This window comes from Polypterus senegalus, chromosome 3 (assembly GCF_016835505.1).
Source record: "Polypterus senegalus isolate Bchr_013 chromosome 3, ASM1683550v1, whole genome shotgun sequence".
Classification (NCBI taxonomy): Eukaryota; Metazoa; Chordata; class Cladistia; order Polypteriformes; family Polypteridae; genus Polypterus; species Polypterus senegalus.
This window is the reverse complement of record NC_053156.1, coordinates 89,640,545-89,664,016: the sequence shown is the minus strand read 5'-3', so window position 1 is coordinate 89,664,016 and position 23,472 is coordinate 89,640,545. Positions and strand designations below refer to the sequence as shown.

The following is a 23,472-nucleotide window of genomic DNA, read 5'->3' as shown; positions in this document are numbered from 1 at the left end:
GTACACATAACAAGCAACAAGTAACTTTTCTAAATGCACCCCAAACACACAGCTGATTTTGCTCCTGTGCACGTGGAAAAAGAAAAAGAAACCCTTCTAAAGGGGAAAAAGATTTAAAAATGCCCACACGGCTCCTTAGCAGAAACCAATACACAGGTTTATAGAAGCAAAATGTGTTTTTTAATTAACTCTCACACCATAGAAAACAACTCTCACCAACTCATAGCCATGCGTCTCTCGTTTTGCAAAGATGACATCAGTATGTCTACACTGACTGAGAGTAGCAAATAAACTAATATGTTTCACCATCCCTTTGCTTGGTGTGTGTCCTTATTTGCTCAGCTCATGACTTCTGGCAGAGGCGGGTTGAAGAGGCTCCTAGTGGGACCCAGTAGCATGGGGCTGACCCGCACCATTAAGCAGTAAAGTGAAAATACCCTACAACCCAAAACCTTTTAAAAAGGGGTTGTGTTTTTGAATTGAAGACAGGGTTCTTAGCTAATGGATCACTTTCTTCAAAGAAGTGACACTCTGCACACTTTGCACAAATCATTATTCTAGCAAGTAGTGCAAAGCAGCCAGCTATCTTGGTTCATGTATTTCCAGTAATCATCCTGGGAGGACAATTGGTCAGCAATCATCTGCCTTATCAGAATAATGTATAAAAGGTGCTCTCTTTTGAACAGATAGGTACTGCCTAGAAATTTAGTCAATGAATGGAAGTCAGCCCTAGATAAAGTCTACTCTCAAAATCTTGAAAACCTACGGTACCTCAACCCTAAATTATACATAGCAGACATTTTTCTTGAATGTGACTGTCCTAAAGGTATGATACCATCAGAGCTGTGCTTTACGTCTTTTTTTTATTAGACAGTTTTGGGATGCTAATAATCCCTAATACTCTAACAGGTCTTTTAGGATGGGGCATCACTGCTTAACACTAGAATTACCAGAGCCTACGAGAAAACTCGTAAATCCTGGCTACCTTAAATCCGTTCACACCTCTCCGCCAGCGTCTTTTGACCTGTAAATGTGCCGATTAAGACAAGCAGCCGGCTATTCCATCCCCCACCGTCACAGAACGTTCACTGAGTTTTCCCAGTTCATGTCTTGTTTGATTATCTGGGAGTGAGTGAACTGCTGGAGTTTTATAGTGGAAATAATAGATCGTCATTTGGAACACATGCATTTCATGTGTGTTCCATTTCTACAGTAATCTGTGTAAACACATTGTTAAAACATAAACTTTTTCATATTTTAGTAATAAATGTTACAACATGTAGGCATAAACTATAGAATGTGTGAAGCCTGAAGTCAAAATATCAAATAAACACTTTCACAAAAGGTTCAAGGATGACACAACAGCTTCCGTGGCATAGTGGTAAGATTTGCTGACTTGTAATCAAGGGGCCACCTGTTTGATCCCCACTGCCTCCTATATTTGTCATTTTCAGTAGTGCGCTGCTCTTATTGTTAATAATATACAGTACACACATACATTTGGTTTGCGTCTGTAACAGACCGTGTACATTTATAGTACTGTACTTATAAAAGTTACCTTTTTTTCACTTTTATTATCTCACAATCACGATACATACTACCGCCCTAGGGATCTGACGCTGTTAGTTGTTATTTGAAACTGGGAAAAACTGTAGATGTGAGTAGTGTTTTGAGGCAATAGAACTGGACATTCTCTGATCTGGAGGGATCTCACTGTCACTTTATTTTTTTAATTCAGTTTTATTGAGTGTTCCTGCTCAAGCAGAATTAGTATGCACCTTATGGTGTATGATGTCAAAAAAAAAAAGAAGAAATCATTTTATGACCTGAATAGTACAAGTCACAAAACGTCATAACAATAATGCAATATTATTTGAAAAACGAACAGCGTCAGATCGGGGAATAATAAACACATTCAGGGGGAAATGATATGACTATGATAATACAATATTACCATCATCGCACAACACCTCACTTCCCAAAAATGTCTAAATACTGCAAAAAAAATATACATTTATAACCACTGGATGGGCAAAAAGTATAGATAATAATTCAACAATAAAAATGAACAACAATAATTACATTCAAATTGGCATGGCACATGAAACAATGACACAGCAAAATACAATTAAATGATCAATGTTGCAATAGGGCTGCAGATGAAGGTTTTGAATGTATTGCTAAAAGTTGATTTAAATGAAATTATAAGCATCTCTCAAATGAGCTTACATTAAAACGTACAATTATTATTGATTTTTCTTTGTTAAATACTATATAGGACTTGATTAATGACATTCTCAACATTCACTCCAAACACTCAAAAAAAAAACAAAAAAAAAAACACTTTGCCATAGTTACTGTAAAAACTCTGTGATGTTATGCATGGATTAATTCAGGGTTGGGCAGTGTTGGTCCTGGAAGCCACAGTGGCTGAAGGTTTTTGTTCCAATCCAGTGTTTTCATAACAATTCAATTTATTACTAATGAAGAACTTATTGCTCAAGTGATATTTTGATGCTTCATTTTAGTGATCTTCCTTGTTAAGGTTCCCCACCCTTAATTGCTTATTTTAGTCTTAAACAGCTACAATCACTGTTTTTAATGGTTCCTTATTAGAAATAAGATAAAAATGACAAAGGAACCATCCAACTTGTTTCCATTTATACTTGTGTGGATTCATCATGCACTATTTGGTAAATAAAACATAAGAGAAAAAAAGTGACTGACTAAAAATTGTCCATTTCGGGCTTCAAAACATATCCTTAGAAAAGGGAAAAAGCTATCATACAAGAACACTGTAGATTAATGACCCATAAAATTAAACAAAGTTTGAGATTGGCAGTTCTGATAAAGGACCAAAGGCTTTGCATTCATTCTTGGATTGTAAAGAAAAATTTTACAGATGTCTGTCCAAGCGTACATTCATTTTCTAATGGGTGTGCAAAAAAAGTGCACTTTGTGCTATAAAATCCTAACAAATACATCCGTATAATATCAGCACACATCTTGTTTCCTGTTTATGATGTACACAGATTTTTCTGGATGTACCTATTTAACAATAATTTAGCAAACAAATGCATGTGTTTCAGGTGTTTTGAGCATATGACTGGGTAGCTGATATATGGGTTTATGCAACATGTGCAACAGAAGATATTTTCCCCATTACTTACCCTTGTACAGCATTGATCAACATATGATTGTATCATATCTTAAATATTTTTTCCATTTGGCATGAAAACAGATGATTAAGATTTTTTCATGGCCATCACTGCAAACTATGTAAGGTAAGTAATATACAGGGTGGGCCATTTATATGGATACACCTTAATAAAAATGGGAATGGTTGGTGATATTAACTTCCTGTTTGTGGCACATTAGTATATGTGAGGGGGGAAACTTTTCAAGATGGGTGGTGACCATGGTGGCCATTTGGAAGTTGGAAGTTTTTTTTCAATAGGAAGAGGGTCATGTAACACATCAAACTTATTGGGAATTTCACAAGAAAAACAATGGTGTGCTTGGTTTTAACGTAACTTTATTCTTTCATGAGTTATTTACAAGTTTCTCTTTGTTTACAGCCATTGACATGTCGCAGAGGTTAACACGTGAGGAGCGGATAGAAATTGTGTTGATGTCTGGTGAACGCAGTAACGGGGTCATTGCAGCAGATTTCAATGAAAGACACCCTATGAGACCACCAATCTCCCATGCTACAGTTAGCAAACTGCTTGCTAAGTTTTGTGAAACTGGTTCAGTGTTGGATTTGCCAAAATGTGGACGCATGAAAACTGTCACCAATGAAGAAACATCAGTGGCTGTCCTAGCTTCATTCAGCAAGAGCCCACAGCGTAGCACTCACCGCATGTCACTGGAGAGTCGAATTTGCATAATGGGCAAAACAAAAATTGGAACAGGACCTTCAGTTTATGCAGAAGATTTTGTTCAGTGATGAGGCAAACTTTTATGTGAATGGTGAAGTTAACAAACAAAACCACCGCTATTGGTCTGACACTAACCCACATTGGATAGATCCCTCCAAGACTGTTGGAACAAAAAAATTGATGGTATGGTGTGGTATATGAGGTACAAAGATAGTGGGGCCATTCTTCATCAATGGAAACCTCAAGGCCACTGGATATGCGAAATTGCTACATGATGATGCGTTTCCCTCTTTATGCACTGAAGCTGGCACGTTCCCTGAGTTTTTCCAGCAAGATGGTGCACCACCACATTATGGGTGTCAGGTCCGAGCATTCCTAGATGAACAGTTTCCTGGAAAGTGGATTGGTCGTGGGCCAGTTGAATGGCCCCCAAGGTCTCCCGATCTGACCCCCTTAGACTTTTATCTTTGGGGTCATCTGAAGGCAATTGTCTATGCTGTGAAGATACGAGATGTGCAGCACCTGAAACTACGGATACTGGAAGCCTGTGCTAGCATTTCTCCTGCGGTGTTGCTATCAGTGTGTGAAGAGTGGGAGAAGAGGGTTGCATTGACAATCCAACACAATGGGCAGCACATTGAACACATTTTATAATTGGTCAGAAACTTGTAAATAACTCATGAAAGAATAAAGTTACGTTAAAACCAAGTACACCATTGTTTTTCTTGTGAAATTCCTAATAAGTTTGATGTGTCACATGACCCTCTTCCTATTGAAAAAACAAAAGTTGGATCCAAAATGGCCGACTTCCAAATGGCCACCATGGTCACCATCCATCTTGAAAAGTTTCCCCCCTCACATATACTAATGTGCCACAAACAGGACGTTAATATCACCAACCATTCCCATTTTATTAAGGTGTATCCATATAAATGGCCCACCCTGTATAATAAAAAAAATATTTGTGGCTAGAACATTTATTTAAAACTGTGTTAAAGTCATTTGGATCACAGATTGCAGAATGATTTATTTTGTTTGTGTTCACAGAACACATGTGGGCAGTTGGCAAACACAATGTTATTCTATTAAACAGAATTAAATAATCATAATTATAACAAAACAATCATAAATAATATTTTTGTAATAAATGTTCATCCTGTATCAAAGTAGAATTATAAATTCAAAATGCAAAGATAATTAAATCCATAAAAATATAAAAATGCTTATAATGTCACTACTATATTGAAGGTATGTTATGATTAATCTGGCTCTACAAAACAGTGAAGAATGAGGCCTTCCAAAACAGCCCGCAAAATTGGTCTCACCCAAAGGCAAGCCTGACCTTAGGAAAATAGGAAGCTTAAAGGAGAAGCCTGGTATTTTTTTTTTGTCAAATGTTATTTCTTTACAAACAAAGTATATGTCCATTAACCACGCAAGATTGTGTTCTAAAGTTAAGTGCTTTCTATAAATTAAAAATATATATATCTTGCTTACTATGGCACTTTACAATGGAGGGTATGAGGCAAGGAAGAAGAGCTTAAAAACATAACAAAGACATCTATCTGTATTTCTGATGCATGTTTGTGACAACATCACATATCACATATTCCTGGCACTATTTTTCTTGTGGTAAGAGTACATTTTTTTTATTCACTTGTGCAAACAATCATGTAAATACAGAAGTAAATCAAAACAAAACCAACCATATGGTTTGAAAAATTTTATTTGATTTTGTCTGGCGGGAGGAAACCACATACCAGGGGCATGAAAGGTTGTTGTGCAGAAAGACCAAGTACTGAGCTATCGCACACGCCTCATCTTCTTTTAAAGTTATACGTATGAACTATTTTACGACGTGTGCACGTGTGTGTAATTGCAAGACACAAGTCAATACTCAACATCTGTCTTGGTTTACAAAATAGATTTATTTGGTAAGTTTCAAAGTTTTTCCTCTGTGCTCCACAAACTGGAATGTAAAGTGGCAGTATAGGCAAGATATCTATTTTAATTTATAGGAAGAAATTAACTTTAGGACGCAATTTTGTGAGGCAAAAGCATATACACTATATTTGTGAAGAAATAACTTTGAATACAAAAATATCAAACTTTTCTTTTACTGTATGGTCTGACTAGGCCTCAAAATGGAGTTAAAGCTTTTAGATTCAAAAAATAATAAATAGTCTTAAATTGATGAAAAATCTCTCATGGTGTCCAATATAGGCTAGAGTAGAAACAAATCCCACAATTAATTTTATAAATTATTTTTACATCTTTATTAAGAAAAGGCCAAATAGAAAAAAGGGCTTTAAAGTGCAAAAAGGTTTTCCCAAAAGCAACCCAAAGCAAACATCTAAAACACGAATGTGTAAGATAATCCTAAATCCAAACCAAGAACTCAAATTCTAGAAAAGAAAAAAAAAACACAACAAACACAGCACAACACTTGCAAAGAAAAAAAAAAAAACACTTGCCAGAGAACATTCAATGAACTGCAGGGACTTGCACTTTCAACCTGAACATTAAGGCTGGAGACAGCCCCTTAACAATGTGGTAATGGTGGCCTCGCCTGTTGGGGATGCAGACATAAAATACAAGGACCATGGCAGAACCAAAAAATACACAAGGAAACTAAATAACTGAATAGACTACAATGATCAGACAATACATGGACAAATGATAAATTAACAGACTGCTATTATATAAAAATAAAGGAAAACAAAGAATAATAAAAAGTCAACAAAGACAACTAAAAGGCAATTTAAAAATAAGCCAATGGAGGCACCCTGGCTTGACCATAATAGCATGTATATTTAGTGCTTCTGTAAAATATGAAGTGTTTAAACTAAAATGGAATGTCAAAATTTTACTAAGCAAAACAATGAGAAAAAAAATGCTTTTTGCATTGTGACAAGTAAAGAAAGCAAGATGACAAAAATGCAACTTAAATGCATATTGGCTCTGTCCTACAGTAGCTCCTTTTAAAGGAAACCATATACAGTATAATTCATGTAGCTGTGCATGAGTCGATAATAAACAGCACATGCTTATTGAAGGAATTAATTAGCTATCTATAAGGTTTTCATGTAACATGACCTTGAATATTTTCCCTAGCAAGGTACTAGGTAAATGTGTGTGAAAGACTAAAGCAAAGGAATCATTATATAGATGTAAAATACCCACAAGAATTATAGGTTTACATTCTCTTTTCTGCTAACTCAATCAAAGTGCCATGGAGTCCACTGTCATATGACATACAGCAAAACTTGATGAGGATGCATTTTACCGTAAACAGTATGTTTCAGGCTCTGTTCCAGTTCAATACACACAAGAAGTTGCCAGTTTTGGTTAAAATTGGATTTTGTGTTATTCCTATGAGTGAATTTTAAAGAGATTTTTTTGTGCCTAAAGGACAGAATAAAAATGACAGATGGGCAAGCTTAAGGGTTGTTTTTATCATCGCTGTAAAGCATGAAGAACAAAATATGGAAATATAATATTATGTTGCTGAAAATTATTATATCAATACCTTTAGTCCAGCTAGTAAGATTATAAATGCAATTTTATAATACTAGTGATGTGAGAAATTTTATATTATAGATCCATATATTTAAAAAAATTACAATTATGCATCATTATTCTTTACAGGTTTTATTGATTCACTGCAGTCTAAATCCAGGAAGGGTTTCAGGGAATATATCTGTGCAGTCAGATATGCCTTTCACTATTAAAGCTGACAACAGCCTTTATTTAAAGTTCACTCTTGGAGACTGGAGCCTTGAAGCAATTCTTATAAAGATGTTATTTTATCTGAAACCTTTCAAAATCACTGTTCCTTCTCCTTTGGATTGGGGGTGGGGGGTTTAAAATCAAATCGACAGGGTTTTAATAGCTCTGAAACTAGACAGGAAACATTTACTCTGTTAATGATGAGAGTGGAATATGATTTCTTTAGCTCAGAGCTTGAACAACCTTAAATAGAAAAAAAATAAATAAAAAGTGAAAGACAAAGTAAATAAATGCAGTGTCATTTAGTAGTTGTAAGTTTCACATACTTAAAACTAGTACACACAATGTGGTATTACAATTTTTATAAACATAATCTAGCAGGTAATTAAGTGTAAAAAGCTTATATCAGAATTATATTATGATTATAACAGAAACAAATTAATATGCAACAATGTAAAATCTGAAATAAGAATCAATTAGTTCTACAATTCTGCTACCTTTTTGATAAAGGTCTCTGAAGAGAATGTGATTCTCCACAGAATACCCAACAATATTCATATTTTGAAGAGTAATAAATAATCTGATGGAATTGTAACTAAAATACACTTACAAAGTAAAAATAGCTACAGGTACCTGGCGGTTGACATAAACAATAAACTGGACTGGTCTGACAACATGGTGGTGCTGTACAAAAGGGCCAGCGTAGACTATACTTCCTAAGGAGACGCAGGTCTTTTGACGTGTGAAGCAAGCTGCTGGAAATGTTCTACCAGTCCACATTAGCCAGTGTGTTGTTCTACACTGCAGTCTCCTGGTGAGACAACTTGAGCTCAAAAAGAAGCAAAATCCCTAATCAAACTTATAAGGAAAGCCTGCTCCATAAGAGGGTGGACGTTGGACACACCGGATGCTGTTGTGAAAAAGAGGATGGTGACAAAACTGGATGCCATCATGAAAAATCCCCTCCATCTCTTCCAGAAGGGGCTTCTTAGAGCATTTTTAGCTGCAGGCTCATTCTTCTATGGTGTGCTAAGAAGCACCACTGGTGGTCTTTGTACCCATTGCTATCAGGCAATTCATTGCTTCCTTCTGACATATCCTATAAGTTCATTTACAAATTTCTGCGCAATATACATTTATTTATTTACATACTGATTGATTGCTTGTATTTGCTAGTGTACAATTCTATTTGAATCATTAATTGTTTAAAAAAATCTTACAAGAGAGTAATATTTAATGGATGAGTTAAATTAATTCAAATTTCAAATGTAACAAACTCATGGTTCTTTTCTTTCATTTTCCAAATCTGTTCCTCCATTTTTTTTTACATTTGTCCCAAATTTGAAACTCCTTGTGTGAAATCAAACTTGTCAATTTTACTTTAATCCTTTATTTCAGAACTCCTGTTAAACAGCCATTCTTTTGTTGTTTCTAAGGTTTCTTACATGAGTGATTCCATTCTGTTTTTGCTTATGCCTGTGTACAAATCCAGAATTATACATTTTCAATACAGACGATTACTGAATTTTCTAACTGTAAATATGTTAATATACCATTCATATATATTACATGTGCTTTAACTTATGGGTTATACTAGTAAATGGTGGTTTGCCGTCAAAAGTCAAACAAACTACACAAATTTAGTATGTGGAGATTTGTATTTAACAATGAATTGTGCTGTATTATTTGTCCTACTAACTGCATGTTTCTTCAGTTACACACGTCTGTTAACATGGTACATGTGTTGAGAGGGCAATGTCCCTTGTCCTTAGAAGTACAGTATTGAAACATTACATAAATTTTATTTTGGTATTAATATACGGATTTGCTTACATTATTGCTAGTGTAGACAAGCTAACTAGCCACTTTATTATAGTCTATCATCGATGTTTACTTGCTGCAACTGTTGTTTATGCTGCCAGTCTTCTCACATCCCATAGTCTTACATGTGTAACTGTGGATGGATGTGAGGCTCCCATTCACAGTCCAAGACACTGAACTGCATGCAAACATGATGGATGCTTGAACTGATTAATTATAGGAGAATTGCAGATGCCTGTAGAAGTGCTCATTACCATCTGAGAATGAATGTGTAAACTCCATTCATCAGAAATGTGCAGGAAACTAATAAAAGCGATTAATCTTATCTTTTAATCTCTTCTTACTAATGTGTGACAACACAAGTTAAACTACTGCACCTCATTTACTCTGTAACATGATTTTGCTTTCAAACCAAGAACAAATATATTTCAGAACTAATTCCATAATGGGGTAAATGTGGCAGTAACAAGCCTGTGAGTGTGTTTAGCTTTTTTTAATAAGTATGATTCCTGTACTCGTGCACAGAAATTCTCTTGCACTAATTTTAATTGGTATTTTAACATACTTCCACTTGTGTTTATTAGCTGTATTAGCACATCTTGCTTTTATCTGCAAATGCAAATATGGTGCTTCGGATACCCCTTCATTCTATAGCTGTCCATGTGTATTACACATATGTGGATGTATTCCAGCAAGATATAGAAGCGATACCACAAAAAGTTAAATTGTGTCTTATCAATAGCCCCACTTGAACCTGTGGGGAATCATTCCTTCAAAATGAATGCAGACTATATACTATATAATGATGAGCCAGAGATATTACATTTGTCAAAGGAAACAAAAAAAAAAACACTTTTCTTTCTTTTTTCTTTTAACTGGATAATTCAAAGAAAGGTATTGGCACAATTGGCTGCAGGATTGGACAATGAGAGGAAGTGAAATAACAGAAAAGTGCAGGCCAAAGGGCCTTGTTTCATTAGTGTCATCAGTCCAGGAGAGGTAATAGCCAAAGAGGCAAGGAGCACAGGGATCCCAGCCTCAGCAGAGGGGGGAATGGAATGCCTGGAACTTCCTAGTGGAAGTCAGCTGCAGGGATTTCTCAGGGAACTCACTTTCAAGTAAATTGTAAGTCCAGAGTTTAGAAGACCAGCTCTCAAGAAGCTGGTGGGTGACATCAGCAAGCAGGCAAAGACAGAATCTTGGTGGCTTTAGCTTAAGACGCAATGGCAGAATGTAGCCAGTGAAAGAGAAGTAGGTAGATCCAGGATGTTGTTTGTACTGTTGAGTCCCGTCCGAGGTGTCATGAGCTAATTAAGGAAAAAAAAAAAAAAAACAGTGAAGAGAGGCTGCCCATTTTAAAACATGGTATACCCATGATATTCTGGACCTCAAGGCTCCCTCCGAGGGAGAGAAGGGAGGAATGCCCCCAGGAAGGAGAGGAGGCAGTGACTCATGCCAACCATTTCAAATTAGATACAGGATAATTCTTGTCAGGTGAGGCAGTTGCAATGATTTCACCATGTTTTACACATGGTTAGATTCTAGATAATTGTTTAATTAAAATTGAACTACTAGTGCAAACATTGACAAATTCAGAGAACAAATTCCACAATACGGTGCTCTTTCCAACATAAGCTCATTGGTCACCCGGTTTTTAATTACGAGCTCCATTCATACTAAAGAATTTTCCTTTCATATCAAAAATTCTGAAACCTCCACAGAAGCTTGTGGGAAATGTCCTTTAGGTTGAGCTAGCTCATTTTTTTTTTTTTTTTTAATAAAAACACTACCAATGCTAATCCCATGCTCAAACAGGAAGCTGAAAAAATGTGATAAAAAGACAAAACAATTTTATAATCCAGGACACAAACACCAACAATATTTATGAAGTGGACATAGTCTTGCAGGAGGCGGCAGTGTGGGTGCTACTCTGATGCAAACCTATAAATAAATAATTACAGAGTCATTTCAATACACAACATTAAAACTACTATCACCAAGGCATATGTACTAACAGATCAGGTAGACAATATTGAAAGACTCATCCACCTTAATAAAAGGATAAGCGTGTGTATCAGTCCAGTTGCAGTCCCTATCAATCCAAAAGATGGAACATTACAAACATTTGTATGAGTAAAATGTGCAAACATTAACACTGCTTTTACGAATACCATAGAAATGGAACAAGCCATCAGTCTACATGGGATAGCTAGAGAGATAAATAACAATGGAGAATGTCTACTTCTTTGTTCTGCAGTATGAATGACCTTTGTATTGGTAACATTTCCTTTGTCCAGAGATTAATCCAGAAGGTGCTCAATGGTTAGTACATTTCATAAAGATCATAACAGGTTGATCCTGGACTATATGACGTTTCTTGTGAAAGACCACTTAGAATCATTGATGTCTGACTATCAGACAAAGACTGGAGTGGAAGGTACAACTGTCTATCTGCTTATCTGCTACATAAGGCTTATTCCCAACTGGACAAAGCTGGAAGCAGGGTGTTTTTTTGGATTTCTCTAGTACCATCAAAAACATCCTGCCATTCTTGTCAAGGAGTATCTACTCAGGGATATGCAGGTAGATAAACCTATGTAGTCTTAGATAATGGGCTATAAGTCCAGAAGACAACAGTCTGTGAAGCTCAAGGAGTGAGGTGGAAAACTATTTTTTGACACTAAAAGAACTTTCTGCAACCCCACATCTGCAACAGCAATAAAATGCCGGACTGATTTTTGTGTGTCCATAATATCTTCTGTCTTTAGTGCTTTTAATCCTGGTCATCACAGTACTAGTACTGAAGAACAGGTTTCACCAGCATTCTGAGGGCAGATATTAAGTTCGCCATATTCTGTAGCAAAGGGAGTCTAAAGGACAATTCCGTACTCCCTATAAAGAACTCGGGCACCAACCTGAAAGATTCCAGGAATACACATGGGTGTTGATAAGCACATAAGCACAGAGATGAGTGATAATGCCTTTTTAATATTTATGGAAGTTTTTTTGTACCACATAAATACTCACACAAAATCATTGTTATTTTCCAAAAAAAAAAAAATTATGTTGTCTGCGCAACTTTATCTACACGCGTGATCTGGACATCTATTAACAGCATGCAAACTAAGAGGTTAAGCATGTGCATAGCGTGTAATCAAGGGAAAAGGACTGAACAGATGTTATATACATGTACAGTAGAGTCTCGCTTATCCTACCTTCCGTATTATCCAACATCCCACCTCAAAAAAAAAGCATCAATCGGCAACAAGAACTGCAAGTTGCGAGCGTGAGCGTAGTCTATTTTTTGTTGCTCCCAACTCTACCGCAGCTAATTAAAGTGGAACCTCGATTCGCGAGCATCATTCATTCTGGAAACCTGCTCGCAGTCCAAAGCACTGGTACTGTATATCAAAGAGAATTTCCCTATAAAAAATACTGTAATGGAAACTAAGGTAATTCCTTCCACAACCGAAAACTATTCATATAAAAATGATTAATACAAAATAAAGTAAAAATACATAAAACAAATTAACCTGCACTTTACCTTTGAAAGGAATCATGGCTGGTGTGAGTGAGTTTCTAAACTCTTGTGGGATTCCACCCAACAGGAAGACACGCAGAAGAGCATCTCAAAGCAATCACAGTATCCCAGCGCTGTAGTAGTTCGCCGTAAAAGCGAATCCAAAAAGATCGCGGACATGCTATAAGCACCTGCTGTCAATGGGTGATACAAGGAACAAGGAACATTATAAATGCGCAGGGCACAGTATTACCTGGCCATGACCTTGCCTGACTGCTGTGTATGTATATAGGAGAGTGGCAGATCCCTCTACAATAAATAACCGCGCTGTATAAATAAAGCTGGTGTTGCTAAAGTACTGAGACTCAGCTTCGTGTTTTCGGGTGCAAGACGGGGACACGCACGTCACAGCACAAACACACACATACGCAGTCACAATGATGTAGCAAACAGTATACGCTCATACAGATGTTGACTATATAAGTGACGGAGTTAAGGCTCTGGAAACAGCAATTAAATACATTGAGCAACAAGAAGAAGCTACAGGAATCGACATAATGATGCTGCAAAGATGGCAAGACTTGGCAGCGATGAAACGGCACTCGTCAGGAAAGCAGACTACGATCAAAAATTTCTTTAAATCATCACAGGACTGAACTTTTTAAGTACAGTACATACTGCATTTAACTTCAGACAATTCTGTAGCTGGAAGTTCATTTTTTCAGTTAATTTTTTCTGTTGTTTTGTTGTAAAACATGATTATTAGGTTCATAATATGCAAAATTATAACATAGTTTGACGTTTAATAGGCTTTTTCTTAACACCTACAAATAATCCGACATTTTCGCTTATATATCAATAGCTGTCACTAGAAGACTGATGCATGCGTGTGCATGACGACACCAGCATTTTTTTTTTCTAGTTTCAATGAGCTGCTTTGCTCTTGGTTAATTAATCTGGGTAGAGGTCATGACTTCTTGTAAAATAACAAACAACCAGTCACAAGTCACTTACTGGGACTGGTGAATAAGTGATTAAATTTGTGGAAAGATAGTCAAATGGAAAAAGGGCTCGAGTAAGCTCAATTTAATATCTCACTCCCATTAACTTAGACAAAACATCAAGCTAAAAAGGAAATAATAAAATTATACTGCTCTTGTAAAGGTACAAACCAAAAAATGAGAACACCAGGGGATAGAGCATATACTTGACAACAAATAGCTTTGAATAATCATTTCTTTCTATTTTGAATTCCAAACACAAAATTGGAAATTCAACTGCATGCTCTGTTTCTTTAAAATTATATGCTTTTGCATCCACTACAAAGCAACTACAGTAGTTGGTTTTCAGCGGCACCTTGCAATATTCCTTCTTGCAGCACACTCTTGAAAGATGACTCCTCAATGATGATTAGTCTCGATAAAACAATGCCTGCAGGTTAAACATTTCAAAGCACATTTTCTTCTGCTCAACTCTAGGCAGCTAGTGTGCTATAAAAGACCTCTGCATATACAGTAATCCCTCCTCGATCGCGGGGGTTGCTTTATAGAACCCCCCCGTGACAGGTGAAAATCTGCAAAGTAGAAACCATATGTTTGTGTGGTTATTTTTATATATTTTAAGCCCTTAGAAACTCTCCCACACGGTTTATAAATATTCTCCGCACAGTTATACAGTAAACCCTCGTTTATCGCGGTTAATCCGCTCCAGACAGATAAATGAATTTCCACGAAGTAGGATTCTTTATTTTTAAATCTAATATTTTCACAGTTAGAGCATAGAAAACCTGTTTACGACCTTCTAAATACATTTTCTAACACTATTAGAGCCCTCTAGACATGAAATAACACCTTTTAGTCAAATGTTTAAACTGTGCTCCATGACAAGACAGAGATGACAGTTCTTTCTCACAATTGCAAACATATCATCCTCTTCAAAAGAGTCTGTGTCAGGAGCAGAGAATGTCAGAGAGAGAGAGAAAAGTAAACAACCAAAAATCAATAGGGCTTGGGCTTTTAAGTAGCGTAGCACCGCAATAAAGCGGCTGCAATGAAGGGATCAATGTGAAGGTAGTCTTTCAGCATTTTTTAGAGGAGCGTCAGTATCTTCTAAGCAAATAGCCCCTCTGCTCACACTCTCTCCGTCAGGAGCAGAGAATGTCAGAGAATGTAGTGAGAGAGACAAAGAAAAGCAAACAATCAAATATCAATACGGGCTGTTAGAGCTTTTAAGTGTGTGAAGCATCGCGCAGGAAACATATCTTGTATCATTGAGAAGTTTTAGTTAATATGTAATACATGCTCTAATTGGGTAGCTTCTCAGCCATTCGCCAATAACGTCCCTTGTATGAAATCAACTGGGCAAACAAACTGAGGAAGCATGTACCATAAATTAAAAGACCCATTGTCCGCAGAAAACCAGCGAAAAATCCGTGATGCTTACATTTAAAATCTGTGATGGAGTGAAGCCGCAAAAGTCGAAGCACGGTACAGCGAGGGATCACTGTAGAATATTTTAAAACAAATTGACTTTTGTTGTCTCGTAGGCAGATATTGTGTTTTACAAGTTGGTAGCTATGTGCTCCTACCCACTATACCACATTTTCATAAGTCAAACACATATTTAACAAAAATAACCATTGGCACTGAACACATCACAAAATTAAGGTTGAATTTTTTTATGCCATAAAATTGAAAACAATTTTGTTTGTGATATGTGCCCCACTGTTAATAATGTTTCCAAAATAGCTAGCAGGTATCTTGTGTCAGCCAGAAATTTTCTTCCAACTCTCATTTTTGACATTTTCATTTTGTATTGGCATTCAACTGGCTGTGCACTTTTTAAATGTGAACTGCATTAGGTCAGCCCAAAGCCAGAATTATGGGAACATTTTACTAATATCTCCAATCTCAAATTTCCACTCAAACTCTTTTTCTATGCTCATTCCTAAAACAGGTGAACAAAATAAAAAACACTTGATATCGGAGTTTCAGCCTTGCATAAATCTTTAATAAATGTGCATTCCACAAAGAAAAAAAGCCTAAAACAGCACGATGCATGTTTATAAAATATCACCTAAAAAAAGTACAATGCAAAAAAATTAAATAATAAACTGAAAACACTTTGAATAACAGAATTGCATTGAAAAATATAAATAAAAATCTTCAACTACCAGAAATTATACATCTTTCAGAAAGTAACAAACTACATGAGTTGCATCAGTTATTAATGTTATTTGCTGATCTGCAGCCATACAGATTCTGTCATATCATATCAATATTGCATAGATGCCATTTTTCTGAAAGTCTGACAAGATGTCTTCTAACTTAATTTGATACATATCAATTTTTTGCCTGAACTCTAAATATTGTTAGATATATTACCTGCTCAGAACACAAACTACCAGCTATTCGGTTTTAAAGCATAGCCCTCAAAGATGTATTTTTCTTCCTATACACGTGTAAGGAAATTGAGAACTGTGTAACTTAAAATGAGCAATTTTATGACTTTTTAATGGAATGCTGATGCAGTCATTAAATATATGCTTTCTTAAACATATATTTAACATTTATTGTTTGAAAAACATGTCAGTCAGTTTTTTTCAAAACTGCTTAGTCCTGAACAGGGTCGCGGGGGTCTGCTATTCCTATTCTAGCTAACACAGGGAGTAAGGCAGGAACAAACCCCGGACAGGACGTCAGTCCATTGCTAGGCGAACACACACACCCCAACCATACACTAGGTCCAACTTAGCATTGCTAATTCACCTAACCTGCATATCGTTGGACTGTGGCAGGAAACTGGTGCATCCAGAGAAAACCCACACAGACATGGGGAGAACATAAAAACTCCACACAGGACAGACCCAAAATAAACTAAATCAATTTAAATTTCAGAAAATAATAAAACTTACAACTTCATTTTTATAGGCATGATAATTGTCCTATTTTTGCTATTTTAAATATCCATGCACCAATCTACTGAACCTACTTAATCACATTTTATCTCTCCGGCAATTGACACAATGCAGAAGCCAATCTTGAATAGAGTGCTAGTTTATTGCTCAGTACACTGAACATCCAACCAGTTAATCTGTAATTGGTATCTTTTGGTGATGCTGGAAGAAAACACTAGAAAAAAAGCCCATGGAGACGAAGTGAGAATGTGCAAACTAGACATCGACTGGTGAGCTGGTTAAAATTCACATCTAGTCTACTAGTGTTGTGTGGTGGCAACAGTAAACACCCTTCCACAATTATTATGAAATATTACTTAAATATTATTTTGAAAATGTGTGTCATTGCAGAAAATTGCTCCTCCTTTAGAACACACTGCATGTTCTACTTTTAGATAGGTTTGTATTTCTGTGTTGATCCATGCATGTTTCATTTCAGCAGGGAGTACTCTAGTTACAGTTCAGCATGATCATTTTCTACAGCACTTGCTACTGCCAACAAATGTGCAGGGCTGCAAAATTTGATGACAGCACTAAAATTTCATTAAATGAAGGTAGATAGATTGAATGTGTATGTGCACAACTGCAGGCTGACCTGTTGTCTGAAGAGACATCAAAGCAGAAGTTGCCTGTAGCTCCTATTAGTTGGAAACTGAAGTAGAATAGCATTACAGAGGGCACCACAATGCAATCGGAAACCTGGACTGTCAGTATGGAGGACAGCAACTACCTATCAAAACAGTGTCAGTAGGGCACTGGCGATTGGCAGATTATCTGTAACATCTGATCACATTAAACTGGGAACTGGATAAAGAATAAGCCCCAGAGAGTAAGAATTGGCATGATGTTAGAGAGAAAAATAACACAAACTATTGAAATATATATTTAGTCAATACTGCAGTGTAAACTAAACATAAAAAGATAACAAAACTTGTGAATGTTTTGTGCAAATAATGTCAAGGAGTATTCTGCACTTGTGTTTATTAAGTAAATAACTTAACAGACAAATAAATAGGAATTATTTAAGTCCACAACTCAGTTAAAAAAAACAGCATGTTAGTCAACCTACTGAAAAGGTACAACTTATAGGTCATCATTTATTACTATAGTATGCATCATCTCTAAACTTTGTTTTCATATGTGGTATTTTCAGTGAAAATCCAGTATACCTTACTACAAACCGAGGAAACAGATGTTGTGCATGTATATTCCTTGGAAAAGCAGTATTCATTTGAAGTTTGCATATTCGCCTATGTTTGCATGTTCTCCCCATGTCTGCGTGGGTTTCCTCCTGGTACTCTGGTTTCCTCCCACAGTCCAAAGACATGCAGGTTAGGTGCATTGGTGATCCTAAATTGTCCCTAGTGTGTGCTTGGTGTGTGTGCGTGTGTGTGTGTGCCGACGCCCTGCCCGGGGTTTATTTCCTGCCTTGCGCCCTGTGTTGGCTGGGATTGGCTCCAGCAGATCTCCGTGACCCTGTAGTTAGGATATAGCGGGTTAGATAATGGATGGATGGATATTCGCCTATTATCTGTCAAGTTTTCTTCAGGATAGGCTGTCTCTCCACCAAAGTATCACAAGGTTTACAAATTAATTTGCGACTTAACTGGCTCCATGTGTCTCTGTGTGTTTTGGTGAACTCTGCAGTGGACTAGTGCCTTCTCTTTGGCTCCAAAATCACCTGTACCTACCTACTGTAAGAATGAAGTAAGCAACCATTTAAGTATTTCTTTATATTCTGCCTTCATATTAATGATTAATGTGAGATAGCAAAAGAATAAAAAGGACTTGTAATTTTATTGCAGAAACCAAAGTGGGAGAAAAAGAATGATTCAATAATGATATAGTACTGAAAGCAATGTTGTGATACCGTATTTATTCAGTGCTGTAAATTCCAAAAGGAAAGTATAATTTTCAATTTGGGTTTACCATTCAGGTTAGGCTTGTATCTGTAAATACATTTCCATTAGCAAAAAAAGAAAATTGGGGAGGTTCTGAAAACTACATGGATAACACAAGAACAATAAAATATGATTAAGAAATGAATCTAAGGAAGATTATAAAAAAAATGGATGTTACAAAAAAAAAATTTTTTTTCTTACTAACAACATGATCCTATTTTTTTGCATATTTTGAAGTGTTTCACATTTTGTTTTTCTTTATTGTTTTCTGATTGTATGACAAAACAAACTCATTAACTTGTTTGAAAAATCTGATATGCAATACACTAAGTCCTCTAACTAAAACAATGCTTCATGTTTGTTAATGCAATATATAAAATATTATTTACTACAAAAATCAAAGTTGATTTAAGTACAGCAATGAAAAATTTCCACAAAGTCATGCATGACTCAAGCTGGCAAGTTATGTCATTAGAACATTGAAGCAGTATATTTTCTCCCAACATAAACAATTTTTTGTCTGAAAGAAAAGAAAAAACAATGTTCCTTCAGGAACAAAAAGTGGATATTCAAAAATTTTCTTTTCGATTATTTGCTAGTGTTCAATAGTTCTTAAGACAAAAACCAAAATGATGATGCTCAGAGTAACAAGCCATTATTAAATTCACTACATCCAAATTAGGATAGTGTGGGCTCGACAACATCAGACACAAAGCAGCAACCAAAATGGACTTTGCCATGGGGCACACTTACGTAAAGTCCATACTCATACAATATGAATTTAGAATTGTCAACTGAAGAAACTTAAGTATGTTTGTGATTTGAAGAGGGATGAGGGAAAAAAAAACACAACATGGAGAATATGTTCTGAGTCCACACACAGGCCAGGTTTATAATTTCACATAAAGGGACAAGCAGCAAAATACATATAAATATATATAATAACTTTGAAACTATAGTCCACTATAGTAAAAAATAATAATAAAATAAATACACTAAAACTGTGTTCCTTAATCCTATGAGTATTAATAATAAAACATGCGAGTTGGATTTACATACAGTATAGTTGCACACAACTATGGTACTATATTAGCAGACACCTGGCTATGTAAAAGTGATGGCCATAAATATAACATAGATGGGTACACTTTATTTAGGAATGACAGGGGGAGCCAACATTTATGTAAAACTGGAAGAGAACACAAGCTTTCTTCAATTAGATGATGAGTCACACCTTAATGAGGATACTTAGGCTAGAATAGAAACAATTGGGAATTGATGCATTATATTAGGAGTATGTTATAGACACCCTAATACAGAAAATAGTTTAAACTGTAATTTTTAAAAATATTAAAAAGGAACACTTAAACCCTTGGCACAAGTTTTTTTGGAAATGTTCTTAGCACACGGGGAAAACTCCTAAGGACAGGAATCTAACAAATACTATCCCACTGCATTAAAAGAGTAATTGACCTGATCCAAATAACTATAGGCTAGTAATGTTAACATGCATTACAGATAAATGTATTACCAATCAGTCAGCACGGGATAAAACATGGAAGATTGTGTTTCGGCAATATGGAGGAATTCTATGAGGAAGCAACAACAGCATATGCTAAGAGAGGTGTATGTGATTGTATATATCTTCATTTTTCAGAAGATTTATGACAGGGTAAAAGGTGTCACATGAAAGGCTAGTAATAAAACTAAAACAAGTGGGATTTCAAAGTGTGGTGTGTAAGTAGGTATAAAATCAGCTCACATTAAGTAAAGGGGGTAATATCAGGGATATGCAGGTGGATGAGACCATAGTGTCCTGGACAATAAATATACATCAAATCATTTCACTTGCATACATTTTACAATGATCCGGCACTAATAAGGCATATTGACAAGCAGGATGAGGCAGAGTAAATAAGTCTGGTTGGAGAACTTTGTTTCTAGGTGCAAAGAAAACTGTCTGCAACTTAACATTAGTGAAACTAACAAACCAGTTAATAACACTGTCTGCCTCATACAGACTATATGTCCAATCTCTATTTAGGGAATGGACACGGAAGGGGTGCACTACTAGAAGCACTTGAGGGTCCACATCAGTGTCAAGCTGGACTGGGCAGATAACACAAGGAACTACAGTATATAGGGACCAGACTCTGTTTATTTAATGTTGTAATTATTTACATGTTTTGTAACTCTGTAATAGCCAAGTGCAATTTTTATAAATTATTCAGTAGAGCTATGTATCAAAAAAATATACTGGAAATCCTTTACATTATAGCAGTTAGACTATATAATGCCTTACTGTGACTGCTCTATCTTTGGTTAAGTCAGAATTTGTTTCTTCGTTTCTGCAATTCTTTGTATGTATTTGAAGGTGGTTTTATTGTGATGTTTCTTGATCTTCTGTTAAACACCAATTATACCACTAGGAAAAATAAAGCATCTATCCAGCTGTGGTGAGGGGAATTTTTTCAGAATCAGATGATGCAGTCAAGTTATTGCCGAAGGACCTGGACAGCATACAGGCTTAGGCAGATTTGTGATACATAAAACTTAATTTAAGTAACTGTAAGGTAACACATTGAGAGTAGAAATGTTAAGTTTTTGTCGCCTGGATAAGCGATTTAGGAAGGATGCATTATGTGAGTATTAAACTTGAAAATACGCCTTATGAGAAGAATCTAGGAGTCAGAGTGGACTTACCACTATTTACATCAAGACAGTATACAGAAGCAATCAAGATGATTAACAGGATGTTAGGTTATACTCCAGACATTGTGTTAATTAAGTCAACAGATGTTACGCTATATAATGCACTCACCTGGAGTACTTTTATACAGTTTTGATCTCCATATTCCAAAAGGGACAAAGTAACACTAGTAAATGTACCAGGGAAGAGCAAGTAGGCTCATTCAAAGACTGTGAAATATGAGCTATGAGGAGATTTTACTTAACCATGATTAAGAGATGACACAATTAAAGTCTCTTTACACTAAAGAATCACTGACACATGGTATCCCATTACAAAGTAGTATGATGGAGAGAAGAACGTTAGGAACTTTCAAGTGTCAACTTGAGAATCTACATGAACAGGAGCTTGTTAGGCTGAAAGGTCAGTTCTCATCACAACTGCTCTGATTGTCAAAGTATACAGTGGATGGTCCAAGCTTCAAACTTTTGGCTCTGGAAATGTGAGGGTAGCAACATAACCACTGTGCTATGGTAAACAAACTAAAAAAAATGATTTTTTTAACTGATTCGTTACATCAGGCACCTAGTGAAAATTCAATAAATCACACCATTATTAAGTTAAACAGCCAGCTACATATATGAGAAAAATCAGGGAAAAACGACTTTAAAAATTTAAAACGATCGACACAAAACTCAACAAATACATAGTAAAATATTCGATATTTTTCCAGCTACATTAGACTTGACCAGTGTCAAAATATTAATAATCCACTACTTGTGCTACAATTTCGCACAACCTGTGTCGGGAGACCTTTGGTCATATTCCAGAGCACACACAATGGTCATTACGGTCAGCGTTCCTCTTCTAAACGACAGCAAAACACAAATTTCTGTTAACTCTTGCCGGGAGGACACACACTCGGAAGCTTAGCAAGTAGGGCGAAACAAGTGGGGATAAAATAAGCAAAAATATGTTTATAGGCATATTCTTAAAATGTACAGAAATAGGATAATACTTCAGAAACATAAACAAAGTTGTTTTTTTTACTATACGGTAAAATGAAAATAGTGCAGGGATACAAAGAAGAATTGTATACTGTACATAAGTACCTTTACATCGAAAACAAACACAAATAAACGTTTTCTGTAAGAATCATGACGAAAAGACTAGCTTATTTCCTAACAGTTTATATAAACTGCATTTAACGGAAGTTAAATCATATAATGTTAAAGCCCGGTTAAAAACCAAAATGTTTAATTTCCAGAAACGTTATCGTTTAGAATCGAATACTTACTAGTGCGAGCTCTGCCAGAAGTTCCCTGCCATGATGTCCAAAAAGAGGTAGAAAATATATGTCCTTTTAAATTGCAAAGTACTGCTGATGATTTATTTGTCGTTTATCTTTAGGATTTAACTTCTTTAATGTTTTGTTCGTAGCTCGATTAAACCGAATTTCCTTCGAGCTCGTGTGCACAAAAAATATCTTCCCTCATACAGTAACGTTGCCAAAACAAAGGTTCCGGTAACGAAGCATTGGCCATTCAGAAACTGAAAAAAGCGAATGTTTACACAGTCTGATGAAAAGCCAATTTATAATCTTTTTATGCATTTGTTTCCAACGCAGGACTAAATAGTTTAATCTCGGCAAATTACCTACCATTTAAAAATAATAATTACATCAAAGTAAATCCAGTCCAGTTTCCCATTTACACTCACTGTATGAACCCTAAGTAAGTCATTCAATCTTTCAGTGTAGGAATTGGCCAGAAAAAACAATATGCCTTGGTGTTTGCAATGTGAGAAATAAACATATGAACAGAGAGAAAAATTCACACACACCGTCAAAAGGAGCAAACTTTACACAGAGTGCAGTGGGCACGAGATTATAAAACCAGGATGTTGAAATTGCTAACTCTGAACTGCCAGAACATCTTAAAAGCATTCTATAATTGCTAGTAACTGCATTAAAAGGA

The 23,472-nt window shown here is 35.9% G+C and overlaps 1 protein-coding gene across 1 annotated transcript in view; it reads right to left on the bottom strand.

Annotated features, from left to right (window-relative positions):
- The window catches only part of ccnc (cyclin C), a 64,089-nt gene extending 41,078 nt beyond the window's left edge, over positions 1–23,011 (bottom strand). Inside the window, exon 1 of the mRNA XM_039747590.1 lies at positions 22,794–23,011. Within this exon, the coding sequence (XP_039603524.1) occupies positions 22,794–22,825 (32 nt within the window). The 5' untranslated portion in view covers positions 22,826–23,011. The remainder of the gene's footprint in view (positions 1–22,793) is intronic.
- Positions 23,012–23,472: the final 461 nt, after the last annotated feature.